The sequence below is a fragment of the Scomber japonicus genome, chromosome 1, assembly GCF_027409825.1.
Source record: "Scomber japonicus isolate fScoJap1 chromosome 1, fScoJap1.pri, whole genome shotgun sequence".
Classification (NCBI taxonomy): domain Eukaryota; kingdom Metazoa; phylum Chordata; class Actinopteri; order Scombriformes; family Scombridae; genus Scomber; species Scomber japonicus.
The window spans coordinates 41,278,056-41,292,159 of record NC_070578.1 but is presented as its reverse complement, the minus strand read 5'-3'; the positions used below and the strand labels follow the sequence as shown (position 1 = coordinate 41,292,159).

Genomic DNA, 14,104 nt, shown 5'->3' with positions numbered 1-14,104 from the left:
ATGAAGCATTTTGGCTGAAACATGTTTATAAAACAGTCAAATAATAGGAGACGTTGACAGAGGTTGATTATGTACTGGATTTAAGGTCATGGAATATGACCTTTAATATGTGATTGTCAGTTCTGAATATCCAGCATAAATACAACACAAATATTTAATTAAATATAGACCTTTATATCTAAAAAGAGATGATTACAAACGAAAAATAAGCATTTAGGCTTTTATTGATAAACCGTCTTTTTTGTCCAACAGGCTACACTACACTACAGTTTGCAGCTAAACCTGAGACACTGAGACTCAAGTGGATGTTTGGCTTCATTTAGCTCAGTATTAACATCCACATCAACACCATCTTCACCTCCACCTTCTCCATTCTAAACTGATGCTCCATCTCTCACACTCTTTCCGCATGTTGTATTGTTTATTTGTCACTTCGTCTCCTTTTAGTTTCCTGTGAACATGTTTATTTCATCTGAATGTAATAGTTGGAATATACTAAAGATAATGATATAATCATTTTAAAGAGTTAATATTGTCATTGTTTACAGTTGGATTGTGAACTGGAACCAATTTGTTTCTTTTTTTACACAAATTGAACATTTCTCCACACAACTCACAAACATCCATATTTTTTGTAGATGTTTTAGGTCCAGACAACAGTCCAATTAGCATTTTGCTAAAGCAAATTGAAAGCAATTTGTTTCTTTTATAACAGCAGTTTAAGATTCAGGCAACATTTCAGCCAATGCATTCCAACTCTTTCACTTCCCACAAACACTATTTAAACCAGAAACATGAAAAGAAATCAGAATTATTCTGATATCAACTTGTCCCTGGCCAACAGATTCTGCGTTCATATGCAGACGTCTGTTTATAGAGATGAATAGTTTGCTTACCTGCTGACCCCAGTATCACTCCCTCTTCAGGGCCAAATTCCTGAGCAATGATCTAGAATGAGTAGAGGACAAATATTTTGTAACTGAACAGAGTCTGTTTTATGTAAATTCAGACTTTATCAGAGACAACTAACTGTGTTCTCCACCTGTGGTGTGAGGAACTTCTGTATCCTGCAGCAGAGGAAAGGTCTGTTCAGTATGCTGCTGACTGAGGGTCTCTTTTCAGGGTCACAATCCAACAGCAGAGCCAAGAGAGAGCGCAGTTCTTGGGAGTAGTGATCAGACACAGGAGAGTATGAGCCACGGATGATCTTCTGACATATTTCCCACATATTACCAGCCTTAAACTGAGAGGAAACACATTTAGTACACAGTTATAACCTGAGGAAAGGAGAGATGACCCATTCTTGTGTGTTAGCCATATATAAAGAGAAGAGATCTAAATGATTATTTGGGACAACATTGCAATGCTGTATAAAATACATTAAATCTACATAAAGTAATAAACAGCCCATATACAGGATACTTACTGCAGGCTTTAGAGTGCACATTTCATACAGGACACAACCTACGGCCCAAATATCACTGCAGAGGGAGAGAGAGTCAGAGGAGAGGGCAGACAAACAGGCTGAGATCAGTTATGAAGGCGGCTTTATATTTATTCAATAAGTCACTTTAAGATGGAGAAAAAAAGATTTCATTGTTGAGAAAAGTGAAGTGGACATTGAGATTGAGAGGTTATTTAAAAACACAACATATAAGGCTTTACTTCCACTAGATTACTTTGTTAACAGTAGGTCTACTAATTTACCCTCAAATGAGAAACAAAAGCATAATGTTTGTACCTTTTGTTGTTGTATGGTTTGCTCTCCCAGATCTCTGGTGACATGTAAAATAGTGTTCCTATAATTGTTGATGCCAGTTCTCCAGTGCTGGAAATGAGAAGAGAATAGAAAGCAGACTGTATTATGATTTATTATTTCCATTTTAATCTTGGTTCTATAGAGATCTGCAGTCAGATGACATTTTACAAACCTGTTCAGCACTCTTGCAACTCCAAAGTCCCCAAGCTGTACAGCCCCATCTTTAGTCAAAAATATGTTCTATGTAGAAATCATAAAAGACTTAATATCATTATCATAAGGCTCTCTAATTCTATGCAGACATAATAAAATAAATGTAATGTCATTATCATGAGGCTATACAATACAAATAAAAATGCATCATCACTACGGGAAGATCATGTGATGTATGAAGTAATACCTGTGGTTTGATGTCTCTGTGGAGGATTTTTCTGTCATGGATGTGTTTTAGTGCCAAACAAATCTGGAAAAACCAGTCCAAGATCTAAGAAAGACAGAAGAACATAAAGTTTAAAAGTACCAACTTGAACTATACACACCATTTGTAATTCTAATGACCAAAAAAGTCAGGAAATATAAAAACATTAAACAAGTCCAAATACATTTTGAAAAACGATAGAACAAAATGAAATAGAAATTGTTACATGATGAATTGTATCCACATGTTGTAAAGTTTCATCCTAAAGATTAACAGACAGATCCTAAACATTAATTATTATCTTCAATAGTTAATATCTTACTTGCTGTTCTGGGAAAAGTTTTCCTTCCTGAGATTTGATCTTCTTGGAGAGGTCACCACCTTCACAGTAGTCCATCACAATATACAGACAGTTCCCCTCTAAAAGATTTTATACAGCATAAGGAACATGCAAAGATCTGTGCATCAGGATATCATTACAGTAGATTGATCATTTATACCTTCAAAAGATTCCTTGTACTGGACAATGAAGGGATGACTCATGTTGGAAAGAACTTCAACTTCTTGTTGAGCTTTCTGCCTCTCTTCAGTCGACATCTGTCAAAGTGAGAACAGATAATGTGAAAGAGCAAAGTAGTAAAGGAGAGCTCATATGAACACTGAAACTGTGACACATTATGCATATGGTGCTTACTTCAGATATGCCATGTATCTTCTTGATGACATATTGTTGTCCATCCTCTTTGGATTTGACAAGGACGGTTGTTCCAAATCCACCTTTCCCAATTTCCTTCACTTGTTCATACTTCTCCATGTTAGTGGAATGACTGTCACCACGTGTTTGTTCTACAGAGACACAGATAGCTGATTACAGACAAATAGGCATAAAGTAGGCAGAAGAAGAAGCAGAAGCAATGTTATTGTGGAGGTATTTTTATACATTTCTCGAGAACCACTTGAAAGATTATAGAAGCACGAGATACAAAACTCTGGTGCTTTTTTGGCGCTACAGTAGACGGAGCTGTATTGGCTGTTAACATTAATATACAGGGTTTACTCTGCCTATCTAACCCAAAAGCTGCCTTTTTTGAAAAGTCTAGCTTATAATGTTATTTTGTAGTTCGTATTCAGGAACAGAAGCGGTCACAAGCAGTTTTTGATTTAATGACTAAATGATTACATTTGTAAGATCAAAGTAACCTGTATTGTGAACTACGCTGTCACTCAGAAACTAATGTTAGCGGAGCGATGACCTCCGGCATCAACAAACGAGACCTGCTGATGAAGACACACTGCAGTATTAAACAACTTAAACCAACTCTGAGATGAAGAAAATAACTGTTCAGTCTGTCTCATCTCATCAATCATGTGCCCACTCAGCATGTTGAACAATGATGACTTTAAAGGAGCTAAAGGAGCTAACAGTGCAGCTGAGAGGCTGCTCTCCACTGCTGGAGAGAAGACAAAATTAAAAATTAAGCAACTCTTTTATGAATTAACACAGTCTGACACAGTCTTTTTAACTTGAAATTGACCATCAAGGAACTAAAATCACTACAGACTACTTTTTTTCTCTCTTTCTTTTAGTTAAGACATTTACACTAAAGTGGGTGTTTGTCTGAAATAAACTCCATATATTTAACATCCATATCACACCATCTTCATCTGCTTCACTCTGAACTGATGCTGAAGAAAAGTTTAACTCACCAGCAGATTGTCCATCTTTAAAAAATAAACCGTGTTCCTTAGAATCATCCTTCATGAACTCGCAGCTGGGTAAAGGAGAAGTTGGTCTCTGCTTCTGCTGCTCTGAGCTTCAACACAACACAAACAGAGATTTGAGTATAAATAATGATGAAGGGATGATTTGTGTCATGGACAGTTAAAGATCTTCATCTCACCTTTGAGCTTTTGTCTCGCTGTCATGTTTCCCACGCAGATCGGTTCTGGAGGAAGTGTTTCCCTCCTTTTTCTCCATACATGGATTCATAGCACAGCTGACACCTTCACACAAACACAACAACATGCTGTCAGAGCTGCACTCACTCATTTCAACAACACTGAGAAAGTTTACTTGGAAAATGGTCACCTGCTTATCTACATCTGTTCAGATAATTAATATCCTCAGCTACATATATTTGTTAATACAAAATGAAACATCCAACTTCCCATTTTTTGGGAGTCTCTCTGACTGTTCTGAGGGATTTATGAGCAATGAAAGGGGCCAACAAGTAGGAAATGTAGCTATCTCTATAAGTTTTACTAAAACACATAACTTACCAGTATTATCAGTTTCTTTGGTGCCATAACCGGATTCTGCTCCAGAAGTAGAGGTGGTCGGTGGACCTGCAGTGAAATAAACACATTAATTAAACATGGTCTAACTGTTTAAAATGCAGAAGGCTACTTTACACCCCCTTTATAATCTTTCTGTGCTGTGTTAACTTGCACCTGTGACCCTTTTCCAGCCATGTGCTTTAATAGTGTTCCTGGAAAGGGAATTGAAAGAGTAAGCTAATACTGTTAGCCCTTCAGTGCAGAGGCCAAACTGGACCTGTATCTGCCTACATTTCTATTCTGCAGTTAAATGCTTTATGACACCAATGTGAACGTCACAGTGCCATAGATAATGTTAGATATTAGATTATGGCATGCTGTGTGTGGAGCAGGTGACCATATAAGGAAATCTGTCATGAGCTGATGTTGGCTGGTTCTAAATATAACCAAACTGAGCATTCAGAGCCTTTTACTCGCAGGGATTACTTCAACATACGCTCACCTCATTATTTGAGACTTTGGCCATTTTTAATTAATTAATAAAAAAAAATTAATTAGTTAAAAATGGGGGAACTTAAGTCCGACCCTTTTAGACCATGTGTCTGGCACAGTGATTTGGACTCGCCCCAAAGACACTTTCGCCATACGCTATAGATCGTTAAAATAGGGCCATAACAGTGTTTTGTTTAAGAGCACCTTAGTGATTGATATGTGAAGAGGTTTGGCTCTGAGCTTCAGGCTCAGCTGCTTTTATGAGCACTGCTTACCTTTGTTGTTTAAGTTAAACAGTTGAACTTTAACTGTCTTGTCTAAGAGGATTGTTGTTGGACTATAAGTTACTGGAATAAAGATTTAATTGAGGAGAAACACTGTATTTTGTGTTTTCATGGCATTTTTACATGTTAGCTTATTGTGGTGCACTTTTATATTTGTGCTTAATCATTAATTGAGTGAATGGATTTGAATATTGACTCTTGAGAATCACATTTAAAATAGATGTGAACTGAAACTATCAATTCTTAAGGCTGTGTACCTGACTTCTCTTCTTCTTTGTCCATTTTTATGATGTCTGACTCTGCAGTCCTCTTCATAAACCTGGGGACAAAAGTACATTTTTATTTTGTATATTGCACCAATGGAACCATCAAATATATAATAATATAAATCAACAAAACCTGCATTCTTCATGTCTCTTTTATAGTATTTATACAACCATCAGCTATGAAAACTCAACAAGTCTGTGTCAGTTCTGTGTCATTGGGTCATGTCATATCTGGAAGTGTTATGTTTTTGTTTAAGTCACTGACGACAGCAACACAGGAAGGAGAGCAAATTTTTGAAGGAGAGCAAAATGATTTTGTCATATGACTTACTGGCTAAAGCTTCTGATTGTTTCTGAGCAGTTCAGTTTATTCTCACTCTATAAATGATTCATACTGTAATAATATTGTCTGTTTCATTCAGACCGGATAATGTAGTATAATATGAAATAAAACTAAATAGGAGGGATGTAACATGTATGAGGTGCAGAGAGTGAAACCAAAGTTAGTTTAGGGTTTTTTGCATTTGTTCAGAATTTCCTGATTAACTAATAATTTAATCTTTTTCAAGATGGTAAAAACTCTGACTTATTTTATAAGGGTGCAGTGTTAAAATGTTGTGAGATAACACTTAGTATATTTCTATGTTATAATTGTTTTGTAATAACCTGACAAAGGGAGCTGTTGCACTTCAGATTTATGAACTATTAACTTATGAAGAATGTTAATAAAAAATCTTAGCTGTAACTACTATACAGTAGTTTTATTTTGTTAAGTTCAATGAGTGAAATGACTTTACCTAGACTGTGACTATTAAACATTAGCAAGAGATACAACTTTCAAGTTACAATATTGATTTGTTATTATCAGCAGTATTCCTCATGACAACCCCCCCCCTCCCCCCTCCCCCCTTCAGGTCAATGAAACCATTTCTAGAATGGTACTGCACCTTTCATAAAATATTATTAATATATTTAAAAGATGAATTGAATGCTAACAACTGGTAAATAGTACAGTGGAATCACCATGTGTACTATCCTCCTGCATATGGAGAACCGTCTGACTTCCTCAAGTGTGTGTGTGAGAGAGAGAGAGAGCATAATATGAGTGTGAGCGTACCTGTAGACTCTCGTCTATCTGGGTCCATTGTTGTCCTCTTTTCTCTTCATTCTCCTGCACACCAAAATCTACAGACACAATATCATCTGTTCTGTTAGATAGTACCACTTTTGTTCAAAATGCAATCAATTAATGTGTCAAAACTGCACATATTTTATCATTAACAAGACACATTTATGTACAACTCTGAACTATACTTTAAATACCTTACACCACATTTATATCCAAAACAGAAGACTTCAGTTAAAATTCTTTGACAAACAAAAAGGCAGCTTTTACTACATCTCAGAATACATTTCAGCTATTTACATTTTATTCTTTACATGTATTTTATCTCATCTTTATATTTGTTTTAATTTATACAGAAGCAAACAGCAAAACATCTTTATACTTACTATACGTTTTAATTAATATAGCAAACAGCAAAACATGTCAAAATGTCTTAAGTTCAATAATACAGCAACAAGTAAGTATTCTATAATTGACTGACAGCTGGACTGAAGAATAAGGCTAGATGATGTATTTCTATCTTCTTTTCATAATGTCAGCGTGTGGATCATTAACCTTGTTGTTCTAGTTAGTGAACTATCAGCTTCTACCTGCTGAGGTCTCACAGTCAGCAGTAGGAGATGAGGAGAGGAGCAGGTTGACCTCAGGTCTCTACACTGACAGTCTGAGGTAGGAGGAGCCAGGTGTACAGAAGCATATTGCATTCACTTTATTTATTTATTTTTTTTTTAAGTTCTGTTTTTCTGAGTATTTTTTTCTGAATCAACAAAATACTTCAGAATCCTGCGAGAAGCTCTCACCTGCAAGTAATGTTGACCCTAACCCTAACCCTACCAAGCTGCTGCTCCTAACCTACAGAAACATCTAATCACATTATAACATGAAACATTACACTAACAAGGTATAATGCTGGTCTCAGAGCAGAGGTGGACTCTGTGATGTATGACTACACTTTCTCTGTATACCACGGAGGCAAACTGTGACTATTAGAGCTCGGACTTCAGCTCAGCAAAAACTTAGCCAGAAACACCAAAAGTAAAAATAAAAAATATGTATATATTTTTTTTCTTTCAGCTGTTAGAAGTGAGGCTTCATGTTTGGGTTGAGTCATGAAGAGATTCTGCTGTTATTGATCACAGTGGATGATACTGTAACAAATATGCTTACACTGAGAGGGATTTATACATTTGTTCTATGTGTGTATGTGTGTGATAGGATTTGTACAATTTACTTTAATTTCTGTCTTTTATTAGCAGTATGTTATAATTTGTGATTATTGCATATTATGATAATTAATACTTAAAGTAATATTGAACAGATATTCATTACAAGATGATCAGTTAAACATTGCATCTGCATTGTTTCACATTTTGTAACTTTCAGTTAAATAAAAGATTATTTTTCCAGTCAGAGATGTCGTCATTGTCATCTTGTCTCGTCCCTGTGAACCCAATATCGTGTATCATCTCATCTCGTGAGCTGAGTGTATCGTCATAACCCTAATAAATATATTCTAAAAAATATTTCTAAATAGCTTGAAAGCAGTGTTGCATAAGTCCCATTATTGCACATTGAGTTAGGTTGTAATAAAAAGATTGTCAGTACAATTCATGACACAGTGGTGGGACAGTGTGTTTGTTCAGTTCAGTGATGGGTCAAACATGTAACAGCTGCACACAAATGTTTTAAGAAGTTGAAATATTTACAAAGTACAAAGTATTTAGTGTGTTTTTATAGTTCTCAAATGTAAAAATGGGTCAAATTTGACCTTGAACAGCATGTAAGGGTTAAACAGCAGTGCTCAGTGTGTGTGTGTGTGTGTGTGTGTGTGTGTGTGTGTGTGTGTGTGTGTGTGTGTGTGTGTGTGTGTGTGTGTGTGTGTGTGTGTGTGTGTGTGTGTGTGTGTGTGTGTGTGTGTGTGTGTGTGTGTGTGTGTGCGTGTGTGTGCGCGTAGGCTATTTCCACATATAAATGGTGTGTTTGTGTCAGATATTGATACCTTGCTGACAGAGGTTATACTTTATAAGCAGTTGTTTGGGTAGATAAAGGCAACACAGACTCGGTATGAGAAGGCGCTTACACATTTACCAAAAAATAAATACATTTAATAAAACCTCATTTACCCAGCAACAAGAAATACTATTTTCTGATTGGCTGGTAGGTCGCTGACAGCTGTGAACTCAACAGAAAAATCCATCTACACCTCGCTGTTCATTTCTGTACATTATATATTAATTACTGTATATTATTAATGTCTGTGCGGTGAACTTTATCACGTCTCAGTGAGAAATGTGAGCTGCTTTAAATGCGTCTCAAGGTCAATGCGTGAGACTTCAAAGCTTTGTGGTTCATATATCCTGTAATTATACATTTTACTTTCTGAATCAAGCAATCTCTGAAAGTCACTTACATGTGCTTGTTCCTGATCAGTCTGGCTTTCTTCTCTGCAGCTTCAGTTTTCTCTCACACTGCTGTCTTTGGTGCTGTTCATCAACTTTAAATTTCCCTTTCTTTAGAACAACATGGCGACATAATATTCTCCCTCTTCCTGCTTTTTCCCCCCTTGTCTTCTTCCTCTTGTGTATTATCAGCAGTGTAGAGTCCACTAGGTGTGTTACTGCCCTGAGCAGGTCAAAGGTTTATTTGACTTGGCCACACCTCATATTTTCTCATATAATTCTGTGTCATGCAGGAACTTCAGGAACACTGCTTTTATAATCAACTGGTGGTTCTCATTATGGACAAGAACAGATTGAACAGAAAATACCTCTATTCCCAGATCTGACTGTCTGTCCAACCTTCTGTACATCCACACTCACACAGCCTGGTGGGATGATTTACTATGTTATGTAGACACTGATTTCATCACGTTTTAACAGAGTCTCTTCTGGTACCATAACTACAATGCAACTACCAAAACACTCTTAACCTGGGGTTGAAAAGAGAAATAGCGCCTCGCTTTGGTGTCATTCTGCCATAGCCTCTTCCACTCTCTCATCATACTCTCCTTCATCGTTTCCCTCAACTCCTCCCATCCCAGTGATACATTTACAAATGCTTCATTATTATTTAAACTTTCCGTTGCTATGGAGTCAGTCATTTCATTTCCCTTGACTCCAGCATGCAGGGATCCAGCAGAGTGACGTCACAGCCTGTTTCTCTTATTCTGGACAAAACAACAAGTATCTCATAAATGATATAATGATAAATGATACAACTCCACAGTGGCAGGGGGAGGAAACAGGACACATAAGAGGAGTAACACCTGAAAACTCATACAGTCTCATATTATTTATTACTGGATACTTAAAAATGTAATACTCACTTGACTGCAATCATAACTTATCCTTCAGTTACCCAAAAGCTGTTGCTACCTCCTGTACACATATACTTTCCTGTACATATACATACATATATATGTATTGTATATATATATATATATATATATATATATATATATATATTTACAATGCACATACTTGCAATTTGCACACTGTTTTACACTCTCCCCGGTATTTATAATGTGTGTTTTTACTGTGTAAGGTGTGTGTTTTTATACTACTTTGTGTGTTTTTCTACAACCTGTACCTGTACCTGGTGTTGCACTGGAACTTAAATTTCCTGAGGGGAACTTCCCCTATTATTACAGGGCTCTCAAACGTTTGGAGTGAGATTCAGAGCCTGTTCCCTTTCTGTTCCTTTGAGTTGTTAACTGATAGGATCAATGTTCAGTTCATCTGAGAGAGGACAGGATCTTCCTACAGTGGTCAAATTTCCTGGTTTGTTTTCATGACAAGTCAGCAACTGTAAAGTTTCATGGTAGGATGGATATTCTTTTGTTTTTCATTCACTCTATGTAATTACTTCTGCTAAGATGTTTCGGTTTTGACTGTTTTGAAATAAAAAGGAACAAGAAAATCAATCAATCTTTATTTATATAGCGCCAAATCACAACAAAAGTCATCTCAAGGCACTTTACACATAGAGCACGTCTAAACTGTACTCTTGAACTCTCTTTAATGATCCTACGTTTTATTATTGTAAAAGTGAAATTATGTTGTAGACTTAATTGCGTACACTAGTTTACTATTTACTATTTAACTATAACTGAGCAAACATAAGGCTACTTTATAAACATAAAAATTAAATTCAGGAAAATAACTTTACTCTATTTATTTTTATTATTATTTGTTCATATATATATGAGAGTATGTTCAAATATGTGAAGCAGAGTGTAGATATATCAGCTATTTAATAGATAAAAGCTGCTCATTCATGTTGATATGAACTGGGATAAACCTTCCTGCTGTTACTGTTAGATTCCACACGGTGGCAGCAGAGGACCCTAAATACAGAGAGATATATACTGTACACTCACTGGCCTCTTCATTAGGAACACTTGTGCAATGTAATTCAATCCAATAACATTAATAACATAATAATATTAATAACATTTTCAAAAAACTAATAATTCTACTTTATGTTTATTACTGAGGTCTTAGTGGGTGATGGTGGTGTACTGAAGTGAATTATATTGACTGGTGTTCCTAATATTTTGCCCCCTTCATGTTAATGGAGTGGACACAATATTAGGAATACAGTACATAGAAGGTTATAATATTGTAACCCCCATACATTGAACACATTAAGCTATTGTTTGAGTCCATTTGTTTATAGTTGTTTACATTAGTGTACTGTTGCACCCAATGTGACTCTTGTCGTGTATTGAGATTCACAGCCAGCTAAACTCTCCCTTGCATCATATCCTCCAAGGAACAGGCAGGTGTTGTAGTAGGTTAGGATTTATTACAAGAAAGTGTGAAACTGAAATGGACATATAAAAATACAGAAAGACATTTATTAATAAACAATATAGAATAACTTGGCATATATACAAGTTAGCTTATCATGGCTCATTCATTAATACACAATTCAGAATAGCTTGTCATATATACAAGTTAGCTTATCATGGCTCATTCATTAATACACAATTCAGAATAGCTTGTCGTATATATAAATTAGCTTATCATGGCTAGGAGGACCAATCTAATCTCTATCTGTAGATCTACATGTAAGTATTCACGGGTGATTCAAATTATGATACTGAATATGACAGAACTAATCAGGTAAGTAATGAAGTAACACATTAGTCATTGAACTCAAACTAAACAACACAGTATATTACATCAACGATCAATTCAACGGTCTCTTGAAGGCTGAAATCTACCGTTATACTGCATCAACGGTCATACGTGCCAACAAAGTTACTCAAAAATGTTTCTAAACGTCACAATAATTAACAGTATATATTCTAATAATTATCTATAACATGTTCACTTACTTATATTTCCACTCAAAGGGCTAGTAACAAATATAACTAAATTAATAACTTCATATACAGACGGAGCATTTTTCCGTTGCCATGACACTACCAAGCAACTTCTTGTTACGTCACTTCCTGTCTGCTATTGGCTGAGGGTGATAAACGATAAAAAGAACTATGCCCCCTAGTGGCCTGGGAGTTCTAGCAGTAAATACACCGTTTCAATATAAGTAGAGATAAGAAACTTGTAGTTATAGTTTTAATCTTCATTTATTTCCTATATATATACATATTCATAAGTAACTTTAATTTACTTAAATTTAACAGATATTCAGTCCAATTCAGTGTTAATGTTATTGTTGCAGTTTCACTAAACGTCCAGCGGGTGGCGGTAAACACCTGTAGAGAGAGAGAAGGAGGTAGTGTGAAATATAACGAGCAAGAGAAAAAGGACAAACTTGTTACATTTGTTGAACTTTCTTTCCTAACTTTCTTATATACAGTCTATGGTTGAACTTCGATGTTAAAGTTGTCGAGAAGAGACCTACCTTGTTTTAGGATGTTGTTGTTTGCCAGAGGATGAAGGAGGATCGCTATTAGATGTGTTTTTGATGACAAATCCTCCGGTGAGTGTGTTTTTCTTTTCAGTAATAAATTGAGAAACTGATGTTAGCTAATGCTCACTTCATGATTGTGGGTGTAAAACTAAAACAGAGGCACTGTAAACATGTGTGTGATATGAGTAATATGAGATGTGAGATACTATTGCTGGCAGACATTATTGCCTCGTGAATTTTATTTTATTTATGGACATGTTTTTTATGTTCTGTTAGTAACACTGAAGCCAGCAATAAGCTCAGAAAAGGGTAGAAATAACCATAAGATATTGATATGAATCAGCATACTATAATAAATAAATAACTTGACATTAACTGAGGTATTGTTCTGGGTCTTCAGAGAGCTGGAGGTAAAACAGCGACCCCTGCTGTCCGTGTGGGAGAGTCTGAGCCAGGACGCTGCTGTACTTGGATGTTCTGGATCTTCACTTGGATGTCAGATAAGTTTAAGCAAAATAAAATAACAATAACTGAACTGAAACTACATAGTCGACTGAATAAAAGGAAACTTACTGACTTGACTTAATTGAACTATACTTACAAAGAAAAAAAAACAATTAGCAACTGAGGAATAAATAAAGGAGGAATATAAACTGAATGTGATACTACCTGGATAACAAAAAGAACTGAAAGGTGGACAATTTAATTTAATTTATCAATTTATTTCGGTTTAATATTTGAAAAGCTTTGAAAAAAGAGATATATCTCAGTTGGTCAAATTTAAATTAACATACAAAAGGGTAAAATTTAATTTATTGTTCTATCTTCACTAAATTGCATTAGTGTTTTACTTATCATCCACCTTAACGGGTCTACATGTGAGATATTTATGTAGCTATTCAGTTGATACTGAGCTTGTCTCAATACAAGTGTTGTTAGAATATGTTGGACAAACAGAGAGAGTCTCAAACAACAAATGTCAGAATATAAAACAGGAATTTTCTTACATCTAAAAGCACAATGAGAGAGACTCAATGTTAAACTCACACGTGAGTCAATAAGTGATAGAGACAAACAGAGAGTCAGGAGTCAGGTAAACTGCTGAATATCAGTTATGATGTTTAACAATAATAAGGGACTGACAGGACAAACACTTTTACTTTAACATACAGATTTTTAAATATATTGTCATCTTGTTACATCTAACACAGTTATTTATATATGTAGATTAGACAGACTGTGCTGTCTCACTGTGCTGATTACAGACACTCTTATGAATATGACCTTGGCATTAAAAACAGCAGTATGTTTTTCTAGAAAGTGTGACTGTTACGGTGAATAATCCAGAGAAATGATGCATAAAATGTCAAATTTGTTGAGTTGAAAGTTTCAGAATTATTATGAGTGTGTCCGGAATATGTGGGGACATAGTTTTCAGAAAGACGAGAAAGTGGTAAAGTCTTTTAAATATTGTTTTTTATTGCATCTCTACTGTAATGGGGTGGCAGAAATCTCAGAGACAGATATCCCAGAAACTGAAAAACTGAGAGATATTCCAGCATGTAAGAATAACCCTCTAAATACCTGTATACCACTCTGTGA

The 14,104-nt window shown here is 35.5% G+C and overlaps 2 protein-coding genes across 3 annotated transcripts in view; both read right to left on the bottom strand.

Annotated features, from left to right (window-relative positions):
- Window positions 1–4,594, bottom strand: part of LOC128358633 (up-regulator of cell proliferation-like) — a 59,735-nt gene extending 55,141 nt beyond the window's left edge. The window contains exons 1-9 of one of the 2 annotated variants that reach the window (XM_053318969.1): window positions 2,872–2,991; window positions 2,678–2,774; window positions 2,500–2,597; window positions 2,160–2,243; window positions 1,932–1,999; window positions 1,742–1,828; window positions 1,427–1,481; window positions 1,043–1,243; window positions 897–948 (exon numbers count right to left, since the gene is read on the bottom strand). In XM_053318969.1, coding sequence (XP_053174944.1) covers window positions 897–948; window positions 1,043–1,243; window positions 1,427–1,481; window positions 1,742–1,828; window positions 1,932–1,999; window positions 2,160–2,243; window positions 2,500–2,597; window positions 2,678–2,774; window positions 2,872–2,991 — 862 coding nt within the window. Of the gene's footprint in view, window positions 1–896; window positions 949–1,042; window positions 1,244–1,426; window positions 1,482–1,741; window positions 1,829–1,931; window positions 2,000–2,159; window positions 2,244–2,499; window positions 2,598–2,677; window positions 2,775–2,871; window positions 2,992–3,884; window positions 3,992–4,078; window positions 4,182–4,457 lie in introns of those variants that run through there. The other variant, XM_053318978.1, reaches the window with a different exon arrangement.
- The window catches only part of LOC128360780 (serine/threonine-protein kinase Nek1-like), a 116,993-nt gene that overhangs the window by 48,042 nt on the left and 54,847 nt on the right, over window positions 1–14,104 (bottom strand). The window lies entirely within an intron of this gene.